At 41.0% G+C, this 25,656-nt stretch overlaps 1 protein-coding gene across 1 annotated transcript; it reads left to right on the forward strand.

Moving 5' to 3' along the window:
- The first annotated feature begins 416 nt into the window (after positions 1-416).
- Positions 417-24,118, forward strand: LOC147795710 (uncharacterized). The gene is made up of 3 exons (XM_087131128.1): positions 417-20,450; positions 20,833-20,973; positions 21,384-24,118. Exons 1-3 carry the CDS (start codon positions 20,147-20,149, stop codon positions 21,680-21,682), a joined length of 744 nt encoding a protein of 247 aa, XP_086987254.1. The 5' UTR covers positions 417-20,146; the 3' UTR covers positions 21,683-24,118.
- Positions 24,119-25,656: the final 1,538 nt, after the last annotated feature.

The following is a 25,656-nucleotide window of genomic DNA, read 5'->3' on the forward strand; positions in this document are numbered from 1 at the left end:
TGTGATAACAACATTACACGGCAGGGCGTCCTACATTCCTTCCCCAGATGAAGCTCAAGAGAAGGAACTGAAACATATCCAGAAAGCCTTCCGGTCATGTGGCTACAGGGACTGGACGTTTGAGAAAGCCCTCAACACATGCCTTTGCTCCTGTCAGAATACAGTTTCACATACCACAGGCCAGTCAATGGGTTTTGGTGTGTAGGTATCCTACGTATACCTTCAAGGTCTGTTAGAAAGTTCCAACAGATCCTGCAGAGTAATTATCACCGCTCAATGTACTTGACTTACTTGGATAAAAACTTGTACGCCCCAAAGATAAAACACCCAAACAGAAAAAGAGGAATGTGTTCCATGCCATTCTGTGTCAGGGAGATGGTTGCAGTGACAACTGCAGCATGTAGGAGAAACTAAACCACTTCACAAATGGCAGATCAGGATCAGCAGATTATAAGTGACTGTGAAGTGTCTACTCACCTTAAAAACAGCAGATTATGAGTGACTGTGAAGTGTCTACTCACCTTAAAAACAGCAGATTATGAGTGACTGTGAAGTGTCTACTTACCTTAAAACAGCAGACTATGAGTGACTGTGAAGTGTATACTCACCTTAAAAACTCAACAGGCCACATTTTTTAGGACAACAATGTCTCCATTCTAGACAGGCAATCTAGATGGATTGAGAGAGGAGTCTCGGAAGCTCAGTATGTGATTGCTGGAGATCCTTCTCTTAACAGGGGAGGACTGTGGCACAACCTTTCTCTGTCTCTTGAAATGTGCAGGCAGGAAAAATCAAACAGATTTTATCTGCTTATGTTTCTGAGTCAACTGTGACTTGCTGGTTATGATACATGTAAGGTCAGGAGTTCACAGGGCACTGGCAGCTGGGACAAATGAAAATGCTTCCTTCTCTCTCACTGATCAGGTCCAAACTAATGGACATTTGAACTCAGTTGAGATTTTGTCTAAATATCTAAAGATGTTTTCATCACTGATATTAAATGAGCATTGTGCAGGTTGCACTGCTGGTACTGCTGGTGATCTTCTTTTGTGTGACCATCCCTCTTTTCCTTGTTTAGTAACCAGCTCACTCACAAAACAGTTGCCTGGTTTTTTATGCTTTGGGCCAGTCTGATTGTATAGTTTGGTTCAAGCGTAGTTTAACAGTATCAATGTACATGGTATCATGTGCCTGCAAAAAAATGGTGAATGTTCCTTGAACATCTTTCATAAAGAAAGGCAGGAGGCCGTTCAGGAGAATCTTTCTGTGTGCTCACTCGAAATACAGTTTTTACTTTTGTCATTGCACTTTTTCCTTCTTCCTTTTCTTGTGCATTTTTTCCCAAAGCCATCTTCTTCTTGTAAGAGGACATCCTTGCTCTCTCTTCTTGTAAGAGGACACCCTTGCTCTCTCTTCTTGTAAGAGGACACCCTTGCTCTCTCTTCTTGTAAGAGGACACACTTGCTCTCTCTTCTTGTAAGAGGACACCCTTGCTCTCTCTTCTTGTAAGAGGACACACTTGCTCTCTCTTCTTGTAAGAGGACACCCTTAGTCTCTCTTCTTGTAAGAGGACGGCCTTACTGTCTCTTCTTGTAAGAGGGCACCCTTGCTCTCTCTTCCTGTAAGAGGACATCCTTGCTCTCTGTTCTTGTAAGAGGGCACAAAGCCAATCATTTACGCATCTTTTTTCCCAGATGTTTTATTTTATCTCAAATCCAGTTACATCCAATCATCTTATAAGCAAGTGAACCTGCCAAACTGCACAAACTTTAATAGAAATCCTTCCAGAAATTTTGTTTTAACTTTGTGGGTATATTTTCATTCATTGACAATGGTACTAATGCATCATATTCAGTCTCAAAGTTTATTTGCGCGTTTTAAGATCCGGTGTATGCATGTGTGCGTGGGGAGGGGCTGAAATTTGTTAAAGCCACCGGATGACCTCCAGTTTTCAGCTGGGGTCAGGCTGTCCCACCTCAGTGCTCTTGGGAGTTAATATGTCCTTGTTCTGTCTCCCACTGGTCGACAATGGGGCTGTTTCTGTACCACCCTGCTGGGGAACCACGTGCATTTGAGCACTTTCATTATTCAACCACATTTACACATAAATGTACACTGTACATGTACATCTACAAAGTTATCATGCATTAGCAATGCCTTAATTAGAGTTACTTGTCCACTTGCCCACTTTTTGTGAATGTGTCATCATAGACCCACTTTATGAGTTAATTAAGGTGAAAAACATGGTCTCACATTTCATGTGATTCACAACTCAAAGCTATGTACATGTAAATGAACATGGTGCACCAATTGCTTCAAAGGAATAAAATACGGAGCGGACACCCAGTGTTGTTTTGATTGTTTTTTAGAAACCTTCATAAGAATGGAAACTAAAAATCACAAAAAAAAATTAGGGGAGAATTCTTTCAGCTCAAATTCAAGGGAATTATAAATCCAGTCCCAATTTAACAACACTATAAAAAAGAGATCTTTTTCGATATCATTTTTTGACTTGCCCTTGATCATAAATTGTTTGGGTTTTTTTTTCGGATTAAGGGGTGTTTCCAATGTGTAAAACAAAATTAGTTGGCTTTTTTATTTCCAAAATCCTTTAAATTGACCTGAGGTTGGCGGAGCGCAGAAAATTTGAATGATTTTAAAATACAATAAACCCGTAAGTAGCTTAACATAAAGCAACAAACAACAAAAGCTTTATTTTTCATGTTCTCTTTAAAAACTTGAGTTCAACGTTCATACTTAATTGAATTATAATGAATAGACAAAAAATACGAGAATGGTTACTTAATACGTGTATAGCTAATGTGGCTGGGTTTGCACTGCCCAAGAGGGAGCACCTGATGGCAGAGGGCAAGAGGAAGGCACATTCGAGATGACAAATTCAGGAAGCAACCTTGAAACTTCTGCAGGAGCAATCTTTCCAAGTGTGCATTCATCTTATGTTTAACCCTTTCCTCACTGTGCATTAATTATGTATGCAAATCCACACATAAGCATGCATGTACTGCCTAATGTGGAACTATTGCACATAATGCAGAAATGGAACTAAATAAAGGAAAAAAAAACATCAAAAAAGAGTCTGTGGGGGTAATCAACTGATACAGGAAAGACATATTCTCCTCATTATTGGAGTCATGTGACCATATGCTGCCATCTTGTTTTATATACAAATAAAAACATAAAAAGAACAAATCTCTCACATTTCTTCTTGAGCCTTCTTCTTTTGCACTCAACTGTTTTTATTTCACACTCAGTATCCACCATGATGTCTACAATTGCATTGGCGCATCACTAGCACTTACAAAAGTAGTACTTTCCATTTTTCAAAGCATTTTTTAGTATTTTTTTCTCTGATTTTGATGATTTTCAATAAGCAACACCTGAGCACCTCAAACATGTCAAAACAAAAAAGATGGTTTGTCCAGATGTCACATAGCTTGAATTTACATGGCCCTTAGCATTTTGAGTCTGAAATAAGATTTTCTTATAACTATTTGGGACACTTTCCACTTGTCCTGCCCCACCCCTGCTTCGCCCCCGGCCCCCATCTCACAAACCTATACTGTCTCTACAGGGGCCCCTTTAGCTGTACGAATACCCCGTGCGTAGCACACCCTACACTTCTTCTCAGGTCTTCGGTCAACTCTACCCTCATTAGGTTGCTTCTTAGCAGGAAAATGCTTGCCAGAGAGCCTGTGGACGGTGTCTTGCGATGTCACCTTACAGTTCAGCCTAGGGCTTAATGTGAGCAGTAGGCTTACAATAACGTGCACGAAGGAAAGAAAATCTTTCTATCTCCTGTATGCTGTTGATAAGATTTGTGTGCATTCATTGTGCATTGCATCAATAAGCGAAGGGCCAGCTTTCTATACCACTTCTTCAGTGTGTGGAAGGAGTGAAGCTGTTGGTCAACCAAATCAACACCCCCCACTTGATGGTTGTACTCGGGGATTCATGATGGTTTCAAATGACATTTTTGTCTTTATCTTTTTTACCACTATCACACATTATAGCCCTATGATTAGTTGACAAGATGTGGACAGTCTTTGGCTTGTTCCCTGACTTATTCTGCAGTGCACGGTACTTTACAGCAAACACGCCCTTGTGAGTTTGATAGAAGACTGCCTTACCCTTTCCAAGTTTTGCCTTAGCCAGTGCCTTGCTAAAGTTCTGTTTGATATTACAGTCCCACATAGGTGTGTCTTATTTGCAAGCAAGTACTTAGATAGATTTGGAGATGTTTAAAAGTTGTCTGTACAAGCAATGTTCTTCTCCAAGGTATGGCTCTAAGAGGTTGGCTGCGATTTTTTTCAGTAGTTGTCAGCGCAAGATTTCTATCTTCATACTTGTACATCCCAGCCCCGCAGTAGACAATAAAGTCCAATGTCACTCCGTTGGATGTGCAGAGTTGATGCAGCTTGATGCCGTATCTAGCCCTTTTCGTCATCAGGGGATAGAGAGCTATTGCCAGATACCAGAGAATCTGTGGGGAGAATTGAGGGAAAATTGTAAACATTTTTATATCAGAATGAAAAGGGTACAAAGCATTGTATTTCAAAAGGTTTTTGCAATACCATGATGTTAGAAAATTCGCACACAACATAGGCTGTTGGCCATGCATAGAGGTGTAACATTACGATATGATCAATAAACATAAATATACTATACATCAGATTATTCTGAAATAATATCTGACAATATTTTATTATTTTATTCCCCACCCCATGATACAATAAGTCCATTCCCCGACACCCATGAGGAAAATAAAGTATGTAAAACTAAAAGAAAAGCATAAAAATGTCAGAAATGTCCATCGCGCAAACGTGGCATAGCAGGCAAACAAAGGCTCACCTGAAGTTGAACTCGAAGCACCAGTATGGGGATTTGCTCCTCATTTGCTCCTCATTTGTCTCATATTCGCACTCGGAATCTACTAAAATATCTTCATCAGATGATTCTGATTCCTGGCCTAGATCGCTATCAGAATCGTTCCATAAATGAGTTTACAATGTCCTCAGATGACATGCGCTTGCATTTCAAGCCAGCCGCCATGGTGGAAGGATTCACTGCAAAGTAAACTCGCGGCATGTCATTGTTTTAATCGAGATTGCACCTCAATTTCGTTGGTAACCACCCAAATTTTTATTTAAGATGGCGTAGAAATACCTAACAAGGGTACTAGTATTACTGTTTTTAAGATCACCGACAGAGGGCGCATGTAACGAGTGGAGAAAATTGGGGCCCGCGCTGCGGGCCCCACGGTACAAAAGGGTTCATTGATGCCAGCTTTGACCACTCCCACGGCAGTGTCAAGAGCCTTCTGGTTTGGCACCCAGATGAACAATCCTCCTTGCCCTCCGACATACTCTCCTCAGAAGACATGTAGTCTATTGTCATCGCCTCGAGGGCTTCCTTTTTGAGCTCTAGGGAAGCCTGTAGTGTTTTCAGGGCACTTTGTCGCCTCCGTAGTTTCTGTTTAAAAGAAAGAAATTGAAGGGAAAAAGTCAATGAGCAGGTGACACAAAAATGAGCATAAAGTTCTCTCAGCAAATCAAGACAAACACAAAGGGCTTGAACCTTGGAAATCACGTGAAGCTTGTGATTAGTTCCTCTTGTATTGAAATGCATGTCAAAGATTGTAAGATATCATGTGAATTAAACGGAAAGACCCTTGAAACTTTACTCAAACATAAACCTGTGCCATCAGTTCAAACATTGCTTTAAAGGGATGTCTTATGCAAAAGGACAATTCAACATGAGAAATATATGAGAGGGAAGAACCCACCCTGAATCTCCTGCTTCGCCTATTAGCCGCCAGTGCATGCTGATCGTATGTTCCACACTCCATCCGGCGCTGTTTGTCACAAAAAGCAACGTAAAGTACGTTTTGGCAGCTTCTGCATAAAGATTTTTTAAACACAAGAATATGCATGAATTGTTATACTGTCAGGTATAAGGATTGAAATATACCCTGGCATACAGAAAACAGACGTCGGAAACAGTCATTGCCAAACACCACTGATTGAAAGCCGGGCAATTAGCCAATTATGTCATTTAAATTTTAGGACCATACGTAGGCATACGCTGCCCATTTCCGCGAATTAATCATTGCATTTTTAAACTCATCGTACAGAGATTTAAGACTAATTACAATGTTTTTAATACATCCCTGATGGCATTTTGTTTAACTTTAACTATAAAAGATTCAAATATTTCTAATCTTACAAGAAAGAGGGTAAACCTTTCTCGATCTCAATAGCTTGGCTTGTATTATGACAATATTCACCAAATGTATATGCTAAATACTGCATTTTCACCTACTTCTTATTTGAGCAGATGTAGATAGTACGTAGTCAGGTGACAGCGGATTGTCATGTTTTTCATCTGCCAAAACAAAGGTTTAAACAGAAGTGAATAGGCATGTTGTCTTCACAGCTAACATTTCAATTTATCTTTTTTCACAATGCTACGCCTCAATCTTGTCACAAAAATTACCCGAATGACTAGAGCACACTAGTGTGAACAGATTTAGCACCAGTGGGGACTTCTAACTGATGACATCACATGGCTATCCTCTACATCTACATGTAACTCTGAATATTAACACTTTGTGGAGAACAACAAACTCTGCCTGCATTGTAAACTGCAGTAGTGGCAACATTCATACCAATAATCCAAAAGTGTATGGCACTCACCCTGCAAAATACATACAATAGGAACTGACTATATAATTCTCTTCCTTTTGTTGATGCACACCCATACATCATACAGCTCATCATGAACTGCAAAGGACAGTCTTCAAATAGTCAGAAAGTACCATGCAGAAATATCGTAAACATGATTTAAAAATTTCAGTAAGAGAGTCTGATGAGAAGTAGCTTAATGTCTTCCTCTTTTTATAATCACAACATTGGTCCAACATTGGACCAACATTGTCAAATATGGATCACAACATTGGACCAACATTGTCAAATATGGATCACAACATTGGACCAATGTCACCATGTGCGAGCCAGCCACACCCCCTAGAGTACCCTGTGGAATTTCATACGTACTGGTAGCATATTGTTTGACTCAGTTTCTACACATCCTGCATCCATGTCGTCTCTCGTGTGGTCAGATTGTATTGTTTGACTCAGTTTCTACACATCCTGCATCCATGTTGTCTCTCATGGTCATATTATTTTTCACAAACTACGCTTAATCAATTCTACTGTAATTTGACTACTTTAACATTTCTCCCTTCTTCTCTCTCATAATTTACTATCAACCTGTTCATTTTCCTCAGCTGGGTCTATGCTAGATGACTGTCACACATCATGATGAGTTGTGTCTCAGCCGTCGAAGGCTGCTGCTTGGCTGCTTCTTGGGATTCACAAGGCTTTTTGGATTTGACCTTTTGTATATAGGCCGGCTGTTTAGTATAAGAGGGAATACGGTTACTTTCAGTAAATATATTTGACTGGTAGTGTTCAAAACAGGTTGGCTAAAGTTGTTTATTTCTAAGAAATAGAGACTGGATAAACACTTTCATGCCGTTTTGGTTTTTTTTTTGTAAAATGCCACAGCTTCATACATTTATTTTGTTCACTTAATTAAATTCATGGAAATGTCTTTTTTGTTGAGCTACATGCATCGTTCTGAGCTAAATAAAAATATGAAGTTTTGATGAGTTACATATATCTTTACAAACTTACCCGACCACCACTTTTAATTGCTGTCCGGTATTTGTCGCGTTTCAACTTCAACCAAGTCCATCTATCAGCAACATCTTCCACAAATGGAGTAGGAGGCCCAAGTTGATGACAGTTTGCTAATTCTTTGAAAATTCCTGCTGCTGAGACTGCTTCGGTTAATGCTGATTTCTGCTCCTTGGGTGGAGATTGTGGTGCTTTTACGATCTTTATTTTGGGAATGGCACTTACGATTTTGTCACATGTATGATGAAACAGTTGCTCCAACTTTCCTAATTGTTGGCAGTGGTTACACACAACTACATGTAGTTGGCTGTCAAGCTGTGCAATCAGGACATGGCAACTGTTAATCACTTGTCTGTAACCAATTACATGTTTGAGTAGTGGACATTTGATATCATCACTCCTGCAGTGCTTAAAATAAGGACTGAGACATGTGGAACAAAAATTATGTTCATAAGCAGTTTGAACTGCTGGCCTGATTAATATGCACTGACAGATGGGACATATGAAAATGCCCCCTCTCTCGTTAATCAGATCCAAACTAATGGGTAGTGGAACTGTTGTCAAGGTTTTGCCAAAATGTTGAAAGATGTTCTCATCAGTAATATTAAACGAGCATTGTAAAGGTTGCCCAATAGAGGCTGCTGGTACTGTACTTGTCTTCTTTTGCAGGTCACACACAAAACAGTTGCTTTGTCTTTTATGCTTTGGCCTATCGCATTGTACAGTTTGGTTCAATTGCAGTGTATCAAAATCAGTATTTCTTGTCCAGTAAAATGCTGAATGTTCCTTTTACAAAGAAAAGCAAGATGCTGGTCTGAACAATCTTTCCAGGTGCTCACTTGAATAACACCAAGTTTCCTTTTGAATGAATATTTGTTATGCAAGAGACAGGTTTTCGACTTGGTTTTCTCAATCCTGGATGGAGCTTTTCAGTGCGAATTTGGCAACTTTTCCCCAGTTACTCTTGGTGAAAGCTCATGTTGTGACCCCCGAAATGTACATGTACATGTAGACGTGACTAAAGCATATTAATCATCATATCCCCATACGTTATAAACAAGGTACATGTGTAGTACCGTACATGTACATTTTGTACAACGCGCACTGAGCGCGAAGCCTACAGGTACCCGCACTACATTGTGCGTGGACGCGCTTAGGATGCCGTTTACCAGCAACCGGGCAACCAAATTTCTCTACGCTGGGAAGCGATTTTCGTGTGCATTTCTTCACCCCAGTTTCAGAGACAGTGATCTGTCCCAGTAACAAAATGTATCATTTTGAACTTGTTACACATTGGCCTTTTGTTTGCATGTATTGATTACTTGGAAATCACCCCGGTTTTTTGTTTCTAGTATCTTTTTGTCGTCCACATTTCACCGAAGTACGTTGAGCAAGTCAGAGAAAATTTTAGTGTTAAAAGTTACTGGAGGCAAATGTCAATGTATTGATGTTGATTTCTGAGAGGAAATATTAGTTTCACAGTCCTGGAACATTAACACATATAATTCTTTGAGTAAATCTGTTTTATATTGAGAGTTAATTCTGCACGGAATCACGTCTTTTTCCGTGCATGGGTAGCGCCATCTTGTGTGATGTCATACGCATGAGTGGAGTTAGTAAACAAGGAACAAACGCATATCAATACTTATTTTACGCTCGCTCTATGTGGGTGGAACGGCCGTGGGCAGAGTTTCTTGCTTAGTACTTTGAGAAGAGTCTGTTCGTCACAAGTTGACAATTTCAGTTTTCCAGGAGCATCGACTAGCATGGATGGAAATTTTTATTTACCCGTCCTACAAATTCGTGACCACTTCTTGCAAAGGTCATGATTTCTTGTGCAGCATTGAGTAATGACACTTGCTGCATTTGCAGACATGGCTTTCATTTTGGAAGAGTTCCTACCACTCCTTTTCAGTGTGGCAGCAGCCTCGGTCTGCCCTGTGGCTGACATCATCGGCAAATCAATCCTGCAGCTTTGTCTTTTCCATTTTATTTTGGCCTATAAACATATCTGAACTGAATTGTGCACAACGTACCGGTAGGGCTGCGCAAAGGGATCTGTTTAAATGAGGAGGATCTAAATGTGTGAAATCCTCGGTTTCCATACCTGCAGTCTTACTTTGCATATGTGAGCTGACACCTTCTGCGAGTCAACCATCAGCATCAGTTGTTACTCATTTACAAACAGATTCTTTACAGTTTAAAAGTTTTTGGTGCAATGAATGCTAGCCCTCACATTCATGCCCCATAGTTCCCTGGGCAAGTGGCTGTGCATTTCCCGACGTGCGTCTGATCCTCTTCTTCAAATGGTATTGTCACATCCTTGCATAGTTTGTTCTCTTGGTGATACATGACAACATATTTGATGGATGTGATATTCTCACAGACATCTCTTGTCTTGGTTCATAGTTTGTTCTCTTGGTGATACATGACAACATATTTGATGGATGCGATATTCTCACAGACATCTCTTGTCTGGGTTGATAGTTTGTTCTCTTGGTGATACATGACAACATATTTGGTGGATGCGATATTCTCACAGACATCTCTTGTCTGGGTTGATAGTTTGTTCTCTTGGTGATACATGACAACATATTTGGTGGATGCGATATTCTCACAGACATCTCTTGTCTGGGTTGCTGGGATGAAGGATGTTTTCTTGCGACAGTTTTGAAGAGGATTGTTATGTTCTCTGTCAGTTTTGCACTGCAATTGCGCTTTTTCTTTCATAATGTTGCAGTTCATAAATGTCTTTCAGAATGTTTCTCTTGTTGCATTCTCTGCTGGTGGAAAAACTGCACTGCCTCTTGATATTTCTAATGTATTTACATTGAGAACAATTAATTTCTCTGAACTAACACTTATGATCCAGATTGTGCAAACCCCATCGACACCTGAAGCACTGACCGTGCTGGCTGTGTCCCATCTGTCTACCTTTGTGTTGCTAGACGGCTTGTCAAACCATGTTAACATTTTGTCTTGTTCTTCCTTGCTGACAGGGGCGTGTCATCGCTCATGATCTTGGCTTCAGTATTGTCACTTCTCTAGCCTGTGCAAAGTCTACTGCTTCCACAAGTGTTAGCCATGGTTTCTGTCTTGTTTTCTCCATTAGCCTCAATGATGTGGCCTCGTAATGCAATCTGCTGCAACTGCACCGTCTTTCTTGTTGTAACCATGCACTTCATGAATGACTTCATGATTTTTCTCTTTTTGCACATGTCTGTTTCATTTTCTGTGGTGATAATTTCACCACATTTGTTTGATGTGCATTGCAGTGAATTCATTGAAGGAACAGTCATGTCCATGGCTACTGGACACACTGGACATTGTGTTGTGCAAGCCCACTGAGAATGCCATGTTGGGAGCAGTGGTCCATTGTCCTCTCCCCGTCTGGAATCTTAGTAAACAGTTTTCTCTTGTTGGTGCAGAACCCACACTTTTGACTGGACATTATCTCGAACGCGGCTAGACCTCAATGTTCCTTAGCATTTGGCTTAAATGTAGGCTGCCCATCACCATCTGGATGTGCTTGTTGATGATCTAGGACAGCCTGCACACCCAAGTCAAAAGCAGAATTGATGTTGACAAAGCGGTACGTGTAAATGTATGTAGACCATAATCCTCCTTCTGACTGATCAGCTATAGACTCTGGCACTGGAGCTCTGCTCTTGTCTCGTAGTTTGTCAAGAAGAGTAGTCTCAGCAACGTTGGGATGGAGCAGCATGACATCCTTGTTGGCCTTGTAGTCACGAGTGATGAATATATGCATGTACACTGGCAAGCAAAAGTTTGCCCGCCCCCATAAAAAATGTTATGTGCTGTCAGTTTTCAAATAAAGCATATAGATTAAATCAAGCAAACAAGTTCAGTGTTTACAATAATTTGTATTGTTTTATATAAATTCACTTACGCTAGGGAAATTAGGATTGTGGGGTCCCTTGGGTAATTAAAATGACATTTAATCTTGCGTAACTGTAGCTCACACAATCCAAACAACCAGGACAAGTATTTCTCAGATTAAACTTCACACTTTAATTCAACCTTGATTTCCTCTGGCAACAGTAAATCACTTATAATTATGCAGATTTGGAATTAACACTTGTAAATGTATAACAATACAAAGCAAAGGTCAAACAGTAGTAAAACCGATGACAATGATAACAATGACAACAAGATAACAATGAGCGCTCGATACACACACACAAGATATAGAATATGTAGATCTACACAGTTTTCACCAAGATCTTGGATTTCAACCACAAATGGTCAGTTCTCTTAAATTCAAAAGGATCCTGGCTGGTCCAACACCAGCACTGCAACTGTTCAGTTCCCTGATCAGGTAGGGCCAGTATGCAGAGCACAGATGTCTGAAGCCTACGTTCAGAGTTGAAGATGCAATAGACGTCTTTGGAGGAAGAAGTCCACACTGGGCTGATCACGGAACTCTCCAATCAGGTCAGAAACTCCCGAGTGCACAATCCCACGGTACTGTCTGGCACACCTGGGCTCAGGAAGAGGAGCTGAATGTGGGAGTTGTCCAATACTTCTCTCGGGTCAGCGCACTGGGCCTGAGAGCCAGTAGCTACTTGCAGTATCCCTGGAAGCAATGATTATTAAACTCAGGAATGCGTAATATAGGAAGTGATTTTGGCCATTAAATTACAATTTTAGGCCCCTTTTGTTTTCCTGCCGGTCGCTTTCCGAAGGAAAAAGATGGCTGCATCCATGAGCTTTTTCTGCCTCTCTCTCAGTGGTCGCTTGAGGGCGCTATGTATATTTTGGGCTGGGCTACATAACTACGCAAAGTCAATGTAAAAATCCAATATGGCGGCACCCATGTAACGGAAAAGACACGATGAGTGAATCAGTGATTCAGTATCGCGTATAAGCCCCACCAGCATCAATGACCGCTTGGCATCGTCGGCCCATGGAACCCAAGAAATTTGCCAGGATCTGAGGATCCAAGCCGTTCCAAATCTGCTGGAGAATTTCGAAGAGCTGGTCTTGATTTCGAGGGGGAACTTCACGATGGAGTTGCCACTCGAGCTCGTTCCACAAATTCTCCAGCGGATTCAGATCGGGGCTCTGGGCGGGCCATTCCATCAACTGGGAGTCCCAACTACCCCCCATCTCTCAGACGAAATATGGGGTTTGATTGGCAAGATATTCCTAGCGGTGTGCGGTGGGGCATTATCCTGCTGAAACAGGAATTCCGTGCCAATCAAACGGTGGGCAGAAGGGAGCAGATGGTTGTCAAGCACGTTGATGTAGCCCGCCGCGTCCATGTTCCCTACGACCCGCACCAGGTCACCGACACCGGCAGAGCTCATGCAACCCCAAACCATGATTCCCATGCCTCCGTGTTTCACCGATGGGACAACGCAGTTCTCTGCAAATTCTTCATTCACGCAGCGTCGAACATAGACACGCCCATCAGACTGGAAGAGCTGGAATCGGCTTTCATCCGACCAGAGAACCTTTGACCAGTCGTCAGGGCTCCAGGCGAGGTGTTCACGTGCCCAGCACAGCCTTCGGGCCTTGTGGTCTGCAGTGAGGCGTGGCTTATGCTTTGCAACTAGCCCATGAAATCCGGCTGCTGCTAGGCGACGAGAAACAGTTGAACAACGGTGAACTATCACTCCTGTGGTGTTGGCAACTTCCACCACGAGCTCGGGGGCGGTCATAAATCTATTTTGGCGGCATGTCCTGATGAGATGCCCTTCAGCCCGTGCATTTAGAGCCTTTGGCCGGCCAGAACGTGGAAGAGTATCCATTGAATTATTCTTACTTATTCTTACGAAGTTTATATCTCACCGTCTTTTCATCGATCTCCAACCTTCGGGCAATTTCTCGTTTAGAAATTCATTCCCCGTGGAGGGCTTTGATCATCCCTTTTTGGACGTCTGTGAGATGTGATTGTAATCCCCTCCTAGGAAAATTTTTACTGGAAAACTTCCCCATCGATATGTACAGTGCCTCTCTTCTGCAACGTTTCAATACTTTTCCACACATTTGCACAAGATGATTTGTACAACTCATAGGATTCTTGACCTTTTACCACTGCTACAGCCTTGTATTTCTTCAGCACTATCAGGAGGAAAATAGGGAAAAACTAATTACTACCATCCCTGCTGTTCTTGACACATTCGTGCCATCTCCACAAAATTTAATATGAAATTGAGGCTTGTTTGCCGAGTCTCTCTTGAGTTTTGGATTCTCATTCAAGAAAGACTTAATACAATATACAATCTCGGAAAACAGATCCAGTTCGGACTTTGTGCATTCGCAGGAATGTTTACTGATGAATGCCATAGTGGTGTACACCGTGGTTAATCAAAAATGTGGGGGTCCTCTTCGGTCGCTTGCTCCAAGCCTTTCTGCCCGACGCGCCGGGTGCTTTCCTTTTTAAACCTTTCTCCTGGGAGGCGGATTGCTCGGAGAGTCGCTGCATGACTCATGACGTCATCTTCATTCCAGCCTGTTTCACCCGTTTCTTCGTGACCGTCTTGACATTCTGCCCGTCGAGGGTATCGGTGACGATTCCTACCCCGGTCTTCAAGGCCTCCTTGCTTATCATTTTGGTGCCTTGTTTAATCATTGGTAAAGCGGATCTGAACAGTCCTCCTGAAATATTGCCCAGTCCGTATCCCTTCTGAACGGGGGCACCTCTGAAATAATAATTCCCCCCCCCCGCGCCTGATTTTTGTAATATTTCACATAGTCTATCATGACGGCTCAAAACAAAGAGGGACGACTTTTGCGAAAATGAAGTGTAATGGTGAGTTTTCCGCGTTGGAATGGCACTTATTTTTCTTATTTGACCCAAACCAAAATACAAACAAGCGACGCAAACTGTTCCCAATAACAACCATTTTATTTCAAACACAAATTACATTACACATTTCAAACCATTAACTATACATTACTTGAAAAAACAAAGAAAAAAAAATGAAGTAAAAAAGGAGGAACCCTGTGTCGACAGCCCTGAAGAAACCCCCAGTTCTATAAAGTAAATTGTCTCAACGCTTTTAATTTTTTCGCCTGCTGCAACTCAAAACATAAAAATGTGGAAAGGTCAAGAATCGCCATGTCCAAATGTGCGTAGTGTAAAGATAATTCCTGATTTTTTTGTACTTCGTATACCCATGTATCAATACACTCTTCAAGTCTATCGTCACACAGCTCCTCCAACATGTTCCTCTAAAACCAATTTAGTAACGTTTCCTTGTCTTCCATGACACATATGTGTTGAGTTTGTGAGGGGTGATCGATTTCACACCCCCCACATCTGCTTGCAATAAAACTAGGAAAAATTAAATTAATTAACATTGCCACGTGCGTGTATAGGTAGACCGTAGCCTCAGTGAAGAGGTCCTCATTGAGGATGGGTGGGCTTGGTGGAGGAGTAGGAAACAGGGCGCCGGGAACCGGGCTGTCCAGTTCAGGGCTGACTGGTGGGCTTGCCGTGGGGGATGGCAAAAAGACATCGTCGTCTGTGAGAAAATGATACAAATCTGTTTGTATTAAAACATCGCTGGCATTACAGAGACAGACGACAAAATACACGCACATGTACATCGAACGCCAAAACTTACCGTCATCGGGCGAGCTCAGGTCGATGACTTCTGCCTCCTGTACTCCGATCAATTTGACATATTCCATATCTGCGTGTGACAAGAAATGAAGAAAACCAAATGATACAAATCTGTTTGTATTAAAACATTGCTGGCATTACAGAGACAGAGACGATAAAATACACGCACATGTACATCGAACGCCAAAACTTACCGTCATCGGGCGAGGTCAGGTCGATGACCTCCGCCTCCTGTACTCCGATCAATTCGACATATTCCATATCTGTGTGTGACAAGAAATGAAGAAAACCAAATGATACAAATCTGTTTGTATTAAAACATTGCTGGCATTACAGAGACAGAGACGATAAAATACACGCACATGTACATCGAACGCCGAAACTTACCGTCATCGGGCGAGGTCAGGTCGATGACCTCCGCCTCCTGTACTCCGATCAATTCGACATATTCCATATCTGCGTGTGACAAGAAATGAAGAAAACCAAATGATACAAATCTGTTTGTATTAAAACAGCGTGGTTTATATGACAAACGGTCGTACGAGAGTTGTATCAATGGACCCGGCAGGGGCTCTGACTTGAGTTGTACTGATGTGCCTGGCTGGGGCTCTGGCTCAAGTTGTACTGATGTGCCTGGCTGGGGCTCTGGCTCAAGTTGTACTGATGTGCCTGGCTGGGGCTCTGGCTCAAGGTCTTCTGAGGCTGAAATTAGAATTTATTTAATTTGTTTAATATCATCTGAAAATGACATGTGGGAGAAAAGAGAAAAATAACAACAGGGTTAGAGAACATAACGAGAACAAAACAATTACAAAACATTTCATAATGTGCACATCACGTGCATCTTATATATTAAGCAAAACAAGACACTTTTAGAATGCTCTGTGTGCAGCTCTGACCGATCTGGGTTTGAAGGTTCTGGCTTCATGGGCAGGATTAAACAAGGTATACATTTGGTTGCAAAGGGCTGCATATTTCTCCTCCTGTACTGATGCTTAGCAGATCGTTCCTTCGAGTAGGATGGTAAAATGCCTGGTAGTATTTTTCTCACCTCTGCAATCAGTCTTTTTCCACTGAAATTTTCTGTGATGTGGATTGCGTCCTTGGGTCCAACTGGATGCAGGTATCTGTACATTTAATGTACGCACTCGTCTGTCATTTTCTTAGTTCCAGCCGGGGATTTCCCATCAATTCTGCAAAGTCCCTTCATTGTATACAACAAGTCTTCCTTACACAAAACACCACTAAACTTATTCAAAACTTCCTTATTGTTGGTCTTGGTGCCATCAAATGTGCTTATTGAGGCATCCAAGAAGGCCTTTGTGTCCCCATAATATTGAGACTGAACAAAATCTTGCAAAGGATTTTTACTGGCATGCATATGTTTCAGTGGTTTGTTTTCTGCAGCCTGAGCAGCAAGCCTCTGAACTTCTAGTTTTAGGTCTTCTAAAACAGCCCTTTTCTTCTCTTTACATCATGGTCTGAACTTGGTTAATAGAATCTCCAATGCCCCAGTGCTAATAAACCGCTGTTTTTCCCTCTTACCAACTGTGTCAAATGAACTGATGCTACTCATGCCATTCTTTTCGAGACAAGCATCTACACATTTCCACTGATTTTTCTTTACATGTGCACTGAACCCGAGGTCTTGTCCTACATCATCAAAGGAAATGAATATCGTTCCATGCATAACACAATATGGTACTTCTTTCCCACACAGAGTAAAAGTGTCTCTGATGCCCTCTTCTGATTCGTTTGTACTGGTACCAACACCATTTTCATCAGCGTTCACTGAAAAATTACAGTCTCCACTTGGAGTTTCTGTATCTAACTCCAAAATAGCATCAATGACACATCTGTCTCTGAAATTTTCTTCAGATCTTCTGTTCAACAACATCAGAAGAGCAGGTTTTTGGATCCATGCTCTTCTTTTACCAATGGCTAGGAAAACGTCTGGCACTTAGGTAAATTTGCTGCTAAGGTACTTGTCAATTTGTTTGTATCCTCTGGCAATCCTTATCCTTGCAACAGGCATCATCTCCTTGCATGAAAAATAAACTGTGTTATTGAACACAGTGTATGGAACATATTTGCCATGGATTTTTAGGAATCGAACATCCTCAAAACATTTATCATCCTTTTTACAGATATTGGTGCATGGTCATCGTCATACATGTAGCTGATGTACATGTGCTCCTATCATCTTCAGAAATTTGATAAGTTTCACCTTTATTTCTCTTCACTGGTGGTCTATTTTCTTTACCAGAGAGAACTTTAAAAAACCCTCTTTCGGGCTGCACTGGTATATTCAATGTTTTGGGTATCAGTGGGGTTCTTTTTACAGTTTTGATGCATGGTGCCTTGTCATCACTGCCAGCAATGGAGCCCTGAGTACAACCATCCGTTTGTTCACTCTGGCTATCCTGAGAACCTATACTTGAAAGAGTACCCATGTCTTGTTGGTTGTTGAGTGCTTCTTCCTCATTCTTCTGATCACCTAGGGAACTGTAACTTGGAGGAATACCTGGTTATGTTTGTTTTCTGGTGGAATAATCACCACATTTTTTGCTGGTTTTCTCCAGTTAAACAGGAGTGGATGAGGCCTGAGGAAAACCGATTGGTTCTTCCAAGAACAATGTCTCATCAGCCACAGAACCGGAACCTGGAGGGACGTGTGTCGCTAATGCTTGCATAATGGGGGAACAGTCACCACACTTGTTGGATTTCCCCTGCGTTTTCCCAGGCGTCCATGTGGATTCAGGAAAATCAGTTGATGTTTCCTGCAGCACTGTCCAATCGGCATAAGAACCGTAATTTGGAGGGGTGTTTGGTTGCTGTTTCGTGGAGACATGACCCAGCGAGGCTTGATGAGAATCCATTGTTTCTTTCTGCCACACTTTACAATCTTCCTCAACACATGAACTTACCGGTACAGGGATGTCTGTAACTGAAGAATTCCCTAGTTCTTTAGCATTTGTTTGCTGTGGTGGTTGCGGTGCATTAACTTTCGCATATATGAGGATATGAACACCGTGGTGACTTGGGTTCAGGACAGCAGCATTGTGTTTTTGGCTTAGATTTGGTTGAACGACACCAGATTCAGGTGGGAAACTGTATGATACAGCAGATGCATATGTTGAGGATTTGTTTCTGTTGACGGCTTGTTGGCCGTTTTTTTCTCCACAGTTCAGATTAGGGCTGCTCCCGACAACGGCATCTGAAAATGTCGCATAAGTTCCAACATTTGCCTTTAGGTCATCAAGCACAACAAAGTGATCACCCACCTTAACAATTGAAAAAAGTGCCCTGGTTTGACCTGCACTGCTGCTGTTAATGTATAAGCTGTCCCATGAACATCAATACTCTCAGTTACAACAACTGGGGGTTTCAGCTTGTTCTTGCCATTTTCATCTAGGCCTAAAGTCGCTATCATGAAATTTGACATCTCATACAATTCGTCATCAGCAGAAGTACAAAGAGGAACTGAACAGAAGTTACATCTAGCACTTTTGCACTGCTGTTTAACAGCCCTATCAATGATAGCACTTAGCCCCGCAGACATATCTCCTTCATGAGATGCATTTATTGTTTGGTCATAGAAAAGTACCGGGTCAATTGTCCGCATCACAGGACAGCTGTACTCACAGGTAGGGCATGCACCAAATCCGTTGTAGCTCGTCAGGAATTTTTTGGTCCTATCACCAAACCTCTCAAAAGCTTGCAGGATCTCTGCATCTGGACGCCCCTTTGGACTGTACCCATCAACATTCTGACTTAACCATTCCCACAGCTCTTCTCTTACTTCACATGTGGGTCCTAGCTCATCGCGCAGTTTACACTGCATTATGAACTGCTTCAAAAGTGGATTGCTGCCACTAATGTCAGACTCTATGTCAAACTTATACACACCAAAGTAATATACTTCTGCTAAAGTATCTACTCCACAAGATGCCGTCAGGGGGCCGTGATAATGGTGACTGCATTTCAGTGCATTTTTGAAATGCTTCATCGGAGAGTTGGCACTAACACAATACTGCATATCTGGTATATATAAAAAACATGAAAGACAATGGCAGGAAAATTTACTGTAGACATTCATGTTCCCGTGTAAAAACAAGTTTCTACATGGACATGCTATGTGCACAAGTGCACGGAGTCTCTGTTTGGCACACACCACAACCTGACCCAAGCATGTCACTTCATATTGCTAAAAAGTGAACCAATAAACGGTTTCTGCATAGGAAACAAAATCACATTTAATCATTCACAGTGCTGACCTCACTGCTTCTGGTAATGTACATGCAAATTACATGCACAACTCTACAAAACATAATACAAGTCACAAGGTATATTTACAGTTAAATGACTACTGGTACCGGTACCATATAGTAATTAACAAATCATCTCATGGCTAGATGTATGTACGTTTGTCATAGGACAAACGTGCTGTTTTAGCTTTCAGGTGGAAAGCGTTCATTATTTTTAAAGATAATGCATAAACCTGGCCTAGGAACCAGGACTTTGCAACACAAGTATATAAATCAACAGTAGTCCAGTCCGATGGGCACATTAAAAAAAAAGTTTTTACTATATGAACAGGAGTTAGTTGGGACATGGAGAAATAAAACACAGGGAGCTCGAACGGCCCTGAGATCAAACGTTAAGGGTCTGGTACCGCAGTCGTAAAAACAGCAGTAGCTAATTGACAGTAAACACCCTCCAGCAAATACCAACCGCAAAGCAGTGGGAACCTCAGCTGTGTGCGCGTGCGTACTAGCGAGTTAATGGCATGCGTCATTAACATCCGGGCATTTGCGCCGTGTACTCCTACATAATGGCGTCCTACTACAGCAAAGATGACTTCGTAACCGGGTCAGATTTGAGCGATTTTAGTGATATTTCGGAAGACGATTTTCAAGTAAATGACTTGTCAGGAAACAGTAGTGAATCAGAAGACGATGGCTGCCAGTACTGCATACGTGGAAGACCATCTACAACTGAAATGATTGCCTGTGATGACAATCAATTCACAGTTGTGTGGTGGCATTACGTTTGCGCTGGCGTGTCACCGAGCGACATTCAGGATGGGTCTTGGATTTGCTCATGTTGCCGTCCTTCTACAAGCTCTGGATCGCAAGGTAGGCTGTGAGATCAGTGCATGTCTTAAGATATTTCTCGGTAATCATAACCATAAAACATGGAGTAATAAAACTCATCCTCCATGCAAAAAATAACAATTAAACTCAGCTCCTCTGTCATCGAGTGATGACTGTGCAAGGTACATGTGCAAGTTAGGTTTAGCCATGCTGATATATGGACCTGATGGAGGAATGAAAATATCACCTGTGTATGATAAAAAGTTGCCATATTATTTTAAAATAATTCCTTAATTTTTTTTTCCTTTAATATTTTTATGGGAGAATTAAATCCACTAAGTGCTCGTGGAAGGCTTCCCCTTTGTGAAATTGTTTTGATTTGTCATGTTTGGCCCTTAGTTTCCATTTTTTTTTCTTTTTATAGATCAGAGACAGAGTGAGGATCTTCCTGCCTTGGCAAGTTCATCAGAAGCAGGATCTTCCAAAAAGGCTAGAAAGTCTCAGGTATCAACAGGCAAAATAAACAAGGCCAGTCAAGATCAACAGAAGTCAATACTGAAATCAGGTAGGCCCAAGTCATTCCAAAGTTGGAAGTTATCTTTGAGCCAATTATCACATGTGACCGGGTACATCGTAATCAGGAATAAGTATTTCATTATTAAGTATCTATGTATAAAATATTACCATCATTAAAGTATTTAATTTAAAAACGACCATTAAAGTTGAAGATAAAGGTATTTTGTGTTAACTATCAATTTGAGACTTATTCATGGTTTAGATGTGCTGGGTCACATACTGTATATCCAATCACCTGTGTATAAAAACAAATTTGGGGACCCTTTTCACGTAGAATTTTGAAAGAATTTCTTTCTTCATAGAATTAAATCCCCAAAGTACTATTGGCACGCTTAACAGGGGGTGATTGTTTTTAAGTGTTACTCTCTTCGTTTACAATAACAGATTTTTTGTTTACAGATCAGAATGAGGTTTTTCCTGCTTCAGCAAGTTCATCAGTAGCAGCATCATCCAAAAAAGCTGGAAAGTCCCAGAAGTCTACAGACCGATCAGACAAGGCCAGTAAGGATCATAAGGAGAAGTCAACAGCTGCTACAGTAAGCAGCCTGTGGATAGTGGTGACGGCAGGAGATAAGAAGAAACTGAAGCCAGAAAGTTATGAGCTGATGTGGCATTGTTTCCATAAATTCCGTTTAAATAGCATTGAGAAATGGAAGTCATTTTTAGTATCTTTAAACTTGTACAGTGTCACAATGTGAGAAGTTTATAAATCATGTTTATATTACATTAAAACCACAAGTTGGGAAATGTGTGAAAACTGTGGTTATATAAATATTGGTAGAAAGAAAAATTATTGGGCTACGAGTTACTTTCAGATTTGAGCTTGTCCCCACACACCCACTGCAGAGTGTAGAGGGCTATTCTAAACCAAATTCGTCAGAGAATACATAGTGGCAAGGAATGTTACGCAAATTAATCATGCTTGAGTAACTTTAGTCCAAGGCACTCCCCTGTGTGTGTGCTGTTAGGCACTACCAATGCAGCCTTAGTGATGTATGGAAGGGTAGTCCACCTGTGTGGTGAGGTACATGTCCTGCATGTACTGTACATAGGGCGTGGCCCTGAAGAAAAGCCAGTTTGGAAATCAAACTGTAAGTTAATTTTACTTGGTTTCTATTTATGTTTATGCTTATTTTGTATAAGATAAATGTAAGCTCATTTAAAAGATGTGTTTAAATGGCCAAAAATTATTGAAAGTTATTTGGATTCTTTTTCAAAGGGTTTTCCCTGAGGGGAACTTAAAACATTGCTGGTTCTGAGTGAACCATTTGTTCGGAGTGAACCACCTTCATTCTGAGGGAATCATTTGTTCTGAGTGAACAACCGTCATTCCGAAGGGATCATTATATTGGTTCTGAGTGAAAAAACATCTTTATGAATGAACGAGCTCCAGTATCGCTCCACAGTTCTTAGTGAACTAGCCACCCCACCCAGCTCGAGGTGAAACAGTACAGAGAGGTTTAAGGCCGACCATCAGGCCAGCAGGGAGAACCATCCTTCGACCTTCCTGGAAGATCAGCCCAGGCGCTGATGTTCATCCGTGCACCCACCTGGAGACAGCTTTACTCCAAGGAGCTGGCAGACATATTGTAGAGAACTGCATGGTACACGGGCGTGGGCATTCTTCCACCCATGCAAACTGTTGACTGTTATGAAGGTGGCCTGGTGGGGCTTGAATAATTAACTAATTAGTTGTAAAGATTTATTTATTTGTTTTATTTATTTTCACGAAACAGCCGTAGGGGGATATAATTAGGTATTTACACATTTTACTAATTCGATTAGAAACTGGTTTTGGGTACAAGTGGTTTTTGGGGGTTGGTAGAATAAATGTTCCTTGTCTAATGAAAAAACAAAAAACGGTTGATCGATTTTGAAGTATGATTGTTTGACCTCCAAAAACTTGTGTACCTACTACCATACTGGTTAGTTATTTTTTGGTCAACTGAGGGGAAAGTCGGACCCCTGGTGTGACATACATGTACAGTGATGGACAGCATACACATATTGCATATCAGTATCTTTTACAGGCTGTTGTAGAATTATTGCTTAAAGACAGAAACGAGTTTGACTTGCCACGTAAACAGATATCAGATGTAGACACAAAAACCATTTCAAAAGAAGAAGAACAAGTACTACGCTACGTAGCTGGTTAGGTGCCGTATTCCCTGTGCAAACAATTTAACAGGCAGATTAATACCTCGGCAAAAATATTTTGTCATTTCCTAAAGTCATGGCAAGCCTGTCCCTCAGATACAGCAAAAATATTTCTTGAATATACAAACCAGTGGGTTAAAGCTCAGAATAGAGGTGGGTTATTTCATGTATCAGATGGAGTTTATTTACTTTTCAGAACAATGGAGATACAGTCCAGAAAAATATTGTCGATAGCTAATTTGGAAATATTTCCTCGGTGTAACATACAATCTCTGGTCATTGATCAGATACAGGTACATCCCAGAGTACAAACCTACTGGTGTAGCCTAACTCAGGGTTAAATTAGCAGAGCACAAATTCAGACAAGCTTTTGAATATAGTTATTACGAAATGGATAAAGATTAGGACTAAATCTTTTTTAAATGTTTATCTTAGTCTGAAGAAAGCATCGGGTGCACATGTTTCCAAGAAATCAGAAAAGGCCCTTCAAAAGGACCTATGATTCCCTAAGGCACTTTAACATTACAGGCAAATCCAATTATCGCAAAAATGCTCTTTCTATGGACCCTGTACTTTCACGGTACATACAGTAAATCTAAAAAAGTATACATTGCAAACAAATGTGATTATGGATAAGGACTGTCCTCACGGGTAACCTATCCAGTCAAGTCAGTGCAAGTTGTTTTAAGGATCTCCTATAATGTGCACAGTTTACTTGTAACTGCAAGAAATGGTACACGTAGTGTATTGTTTTCATCTTTCAATATTTGTGCACACAAATAATCCAAGTACAAATTTAAGCGTTTGCTCACATAAACTAATCAAATCTTGCTTTTCAAGAATCAAATTATTTTCCCACCTGTCAATAAGTCAAAGTCCCCATCTCCTTTTTCTCCTGGAGTTTACCTGTAAATATGTGCCACAAGGATCTTCAAGTTGTAAATAAAGACAGTGCTCATGATGTGAAAGTGAACTTACATGAAATGCTTTATAGACATTTTCATTACATGTGTACATGTACTCTGCCAGTCTTTATGGGCAATATTTCAATTCCAATGCCTCGCTTTAATAAATCCAGACTGGGAGAAAATCAAAATCAGATTAATTGCACTTGTAAGCTATTTTTCTTGGCAGCTAGTATGGGTGGCAAATTTAACTTCAACAACAGGTGTCACACTAAAAATGTATCACTCTGTGCACAAACATGCACCTGGACAACTAAACTCAGTGCACAGAAATGGTGACAGATTAAGTTATTGCAATGAGGTAAGCTCCAAAGGAGTATTGAGAAAGTATATGACACTAATTTTCAAACCAATTGACACCAACAAAATGCTGATGAATCTTCACACATGAAAAATGGAGGCCTGCACTTATACTTAACATGTGCTCCATTACATGATCAAACTGAAGTCATTCGATTATTTGCGACGGGGAAGTGGAGTACTATCCATGATGCTGGAACTGTCTTCCCTGTCTCGGAGACGACAGTTTCCTCTCCGTGATGCCTTCACACATCCCTGAGCAACATGTAAGGCTAGCATATTGTGCCCAAACTGTTCAACAGATGGATTCTCGTTTGAACCCCCAGCACCACGCTGTTTACTAAAATACTCCTCTAGTGGATCTTGGCAGAATTTCTCACTGAGCAGATACTGCACCCCAGGTTGCTCGAGTAGATGTTTCCCCAGCTCCACAAAGGAATGCACTGAACATGAAATGGAATGTAAAAGGAGGAATTTTTAGCCAGGAAGTTTGGGTTAAATTGACAATGAAATTCAGCCACTAGATTTTTGCAGCTCATTCTCATTGAAGCGTTCATATTACAATGGTGATGATTATGTGCAACAAATATAAAATGTACAGTGTATCTGAATGCAACCTTATCAAAGTCAATACACTCTCCAACCATGCTACCATCAGTTTGGCAATGTTCTGAAATAGATTTCAGAGCAACACTTGTGATACTGATCAGTGTGAAATTGTTGTGAGGTGTTTTAAGAAATGAAAATGTCCCCCCCCCGATGTCTCCGGAAACATTCAACAAAATAAAATGAACAAAATGTACTTAAATTCTGATTACCTGTGATCTTAATGCCTTCCACTGTTTCTCTGCTTAGTGTCATCTTCTTTTTGGTGGCTTTGTCCAGCTGTTGCTTTGACTGCACCTCCTCTTCCCACTCCCTCAGGAAGCCCAAGAAATCTTCCTTGAGCCACTGTGAACAAAATAGCATGAAGTGATTTAAGATATGGAGAAATAACTATGCTGAACAGCTTTTAGGGGCAGGCATGCTTTACAACAAGTATATGTAAAAGATCATTCACCTTTAAATTTGTCACCAAAATACTTAAATTATGAATGCACAGGATAAGCAGTGTTCCACATTTTTCTAACAAAAGTGTTATTTGTGCAGGTAACAACTTCATTTGAAACAAGTTAAACTAACGTTTTATTTGATATGAATTCAAACTTACATCAAAGCGCCAATCATCAACAGTCTTGTAGGGTTCCAGA

This window comes from Acanthaster planci, linkage group LG21 (assembly GCF_054643075.1).
Source record: "Acanthaster planci isolate LZ-2023a linkage group LG21, COTS_SCS, whole genome shotgun sequence".
NCBI lineage: Eukaryota > Metazoa > Echinodermata > Asteroidea > Valvatida > Acanthasteridae > Acanthaster > Acanthaster planci.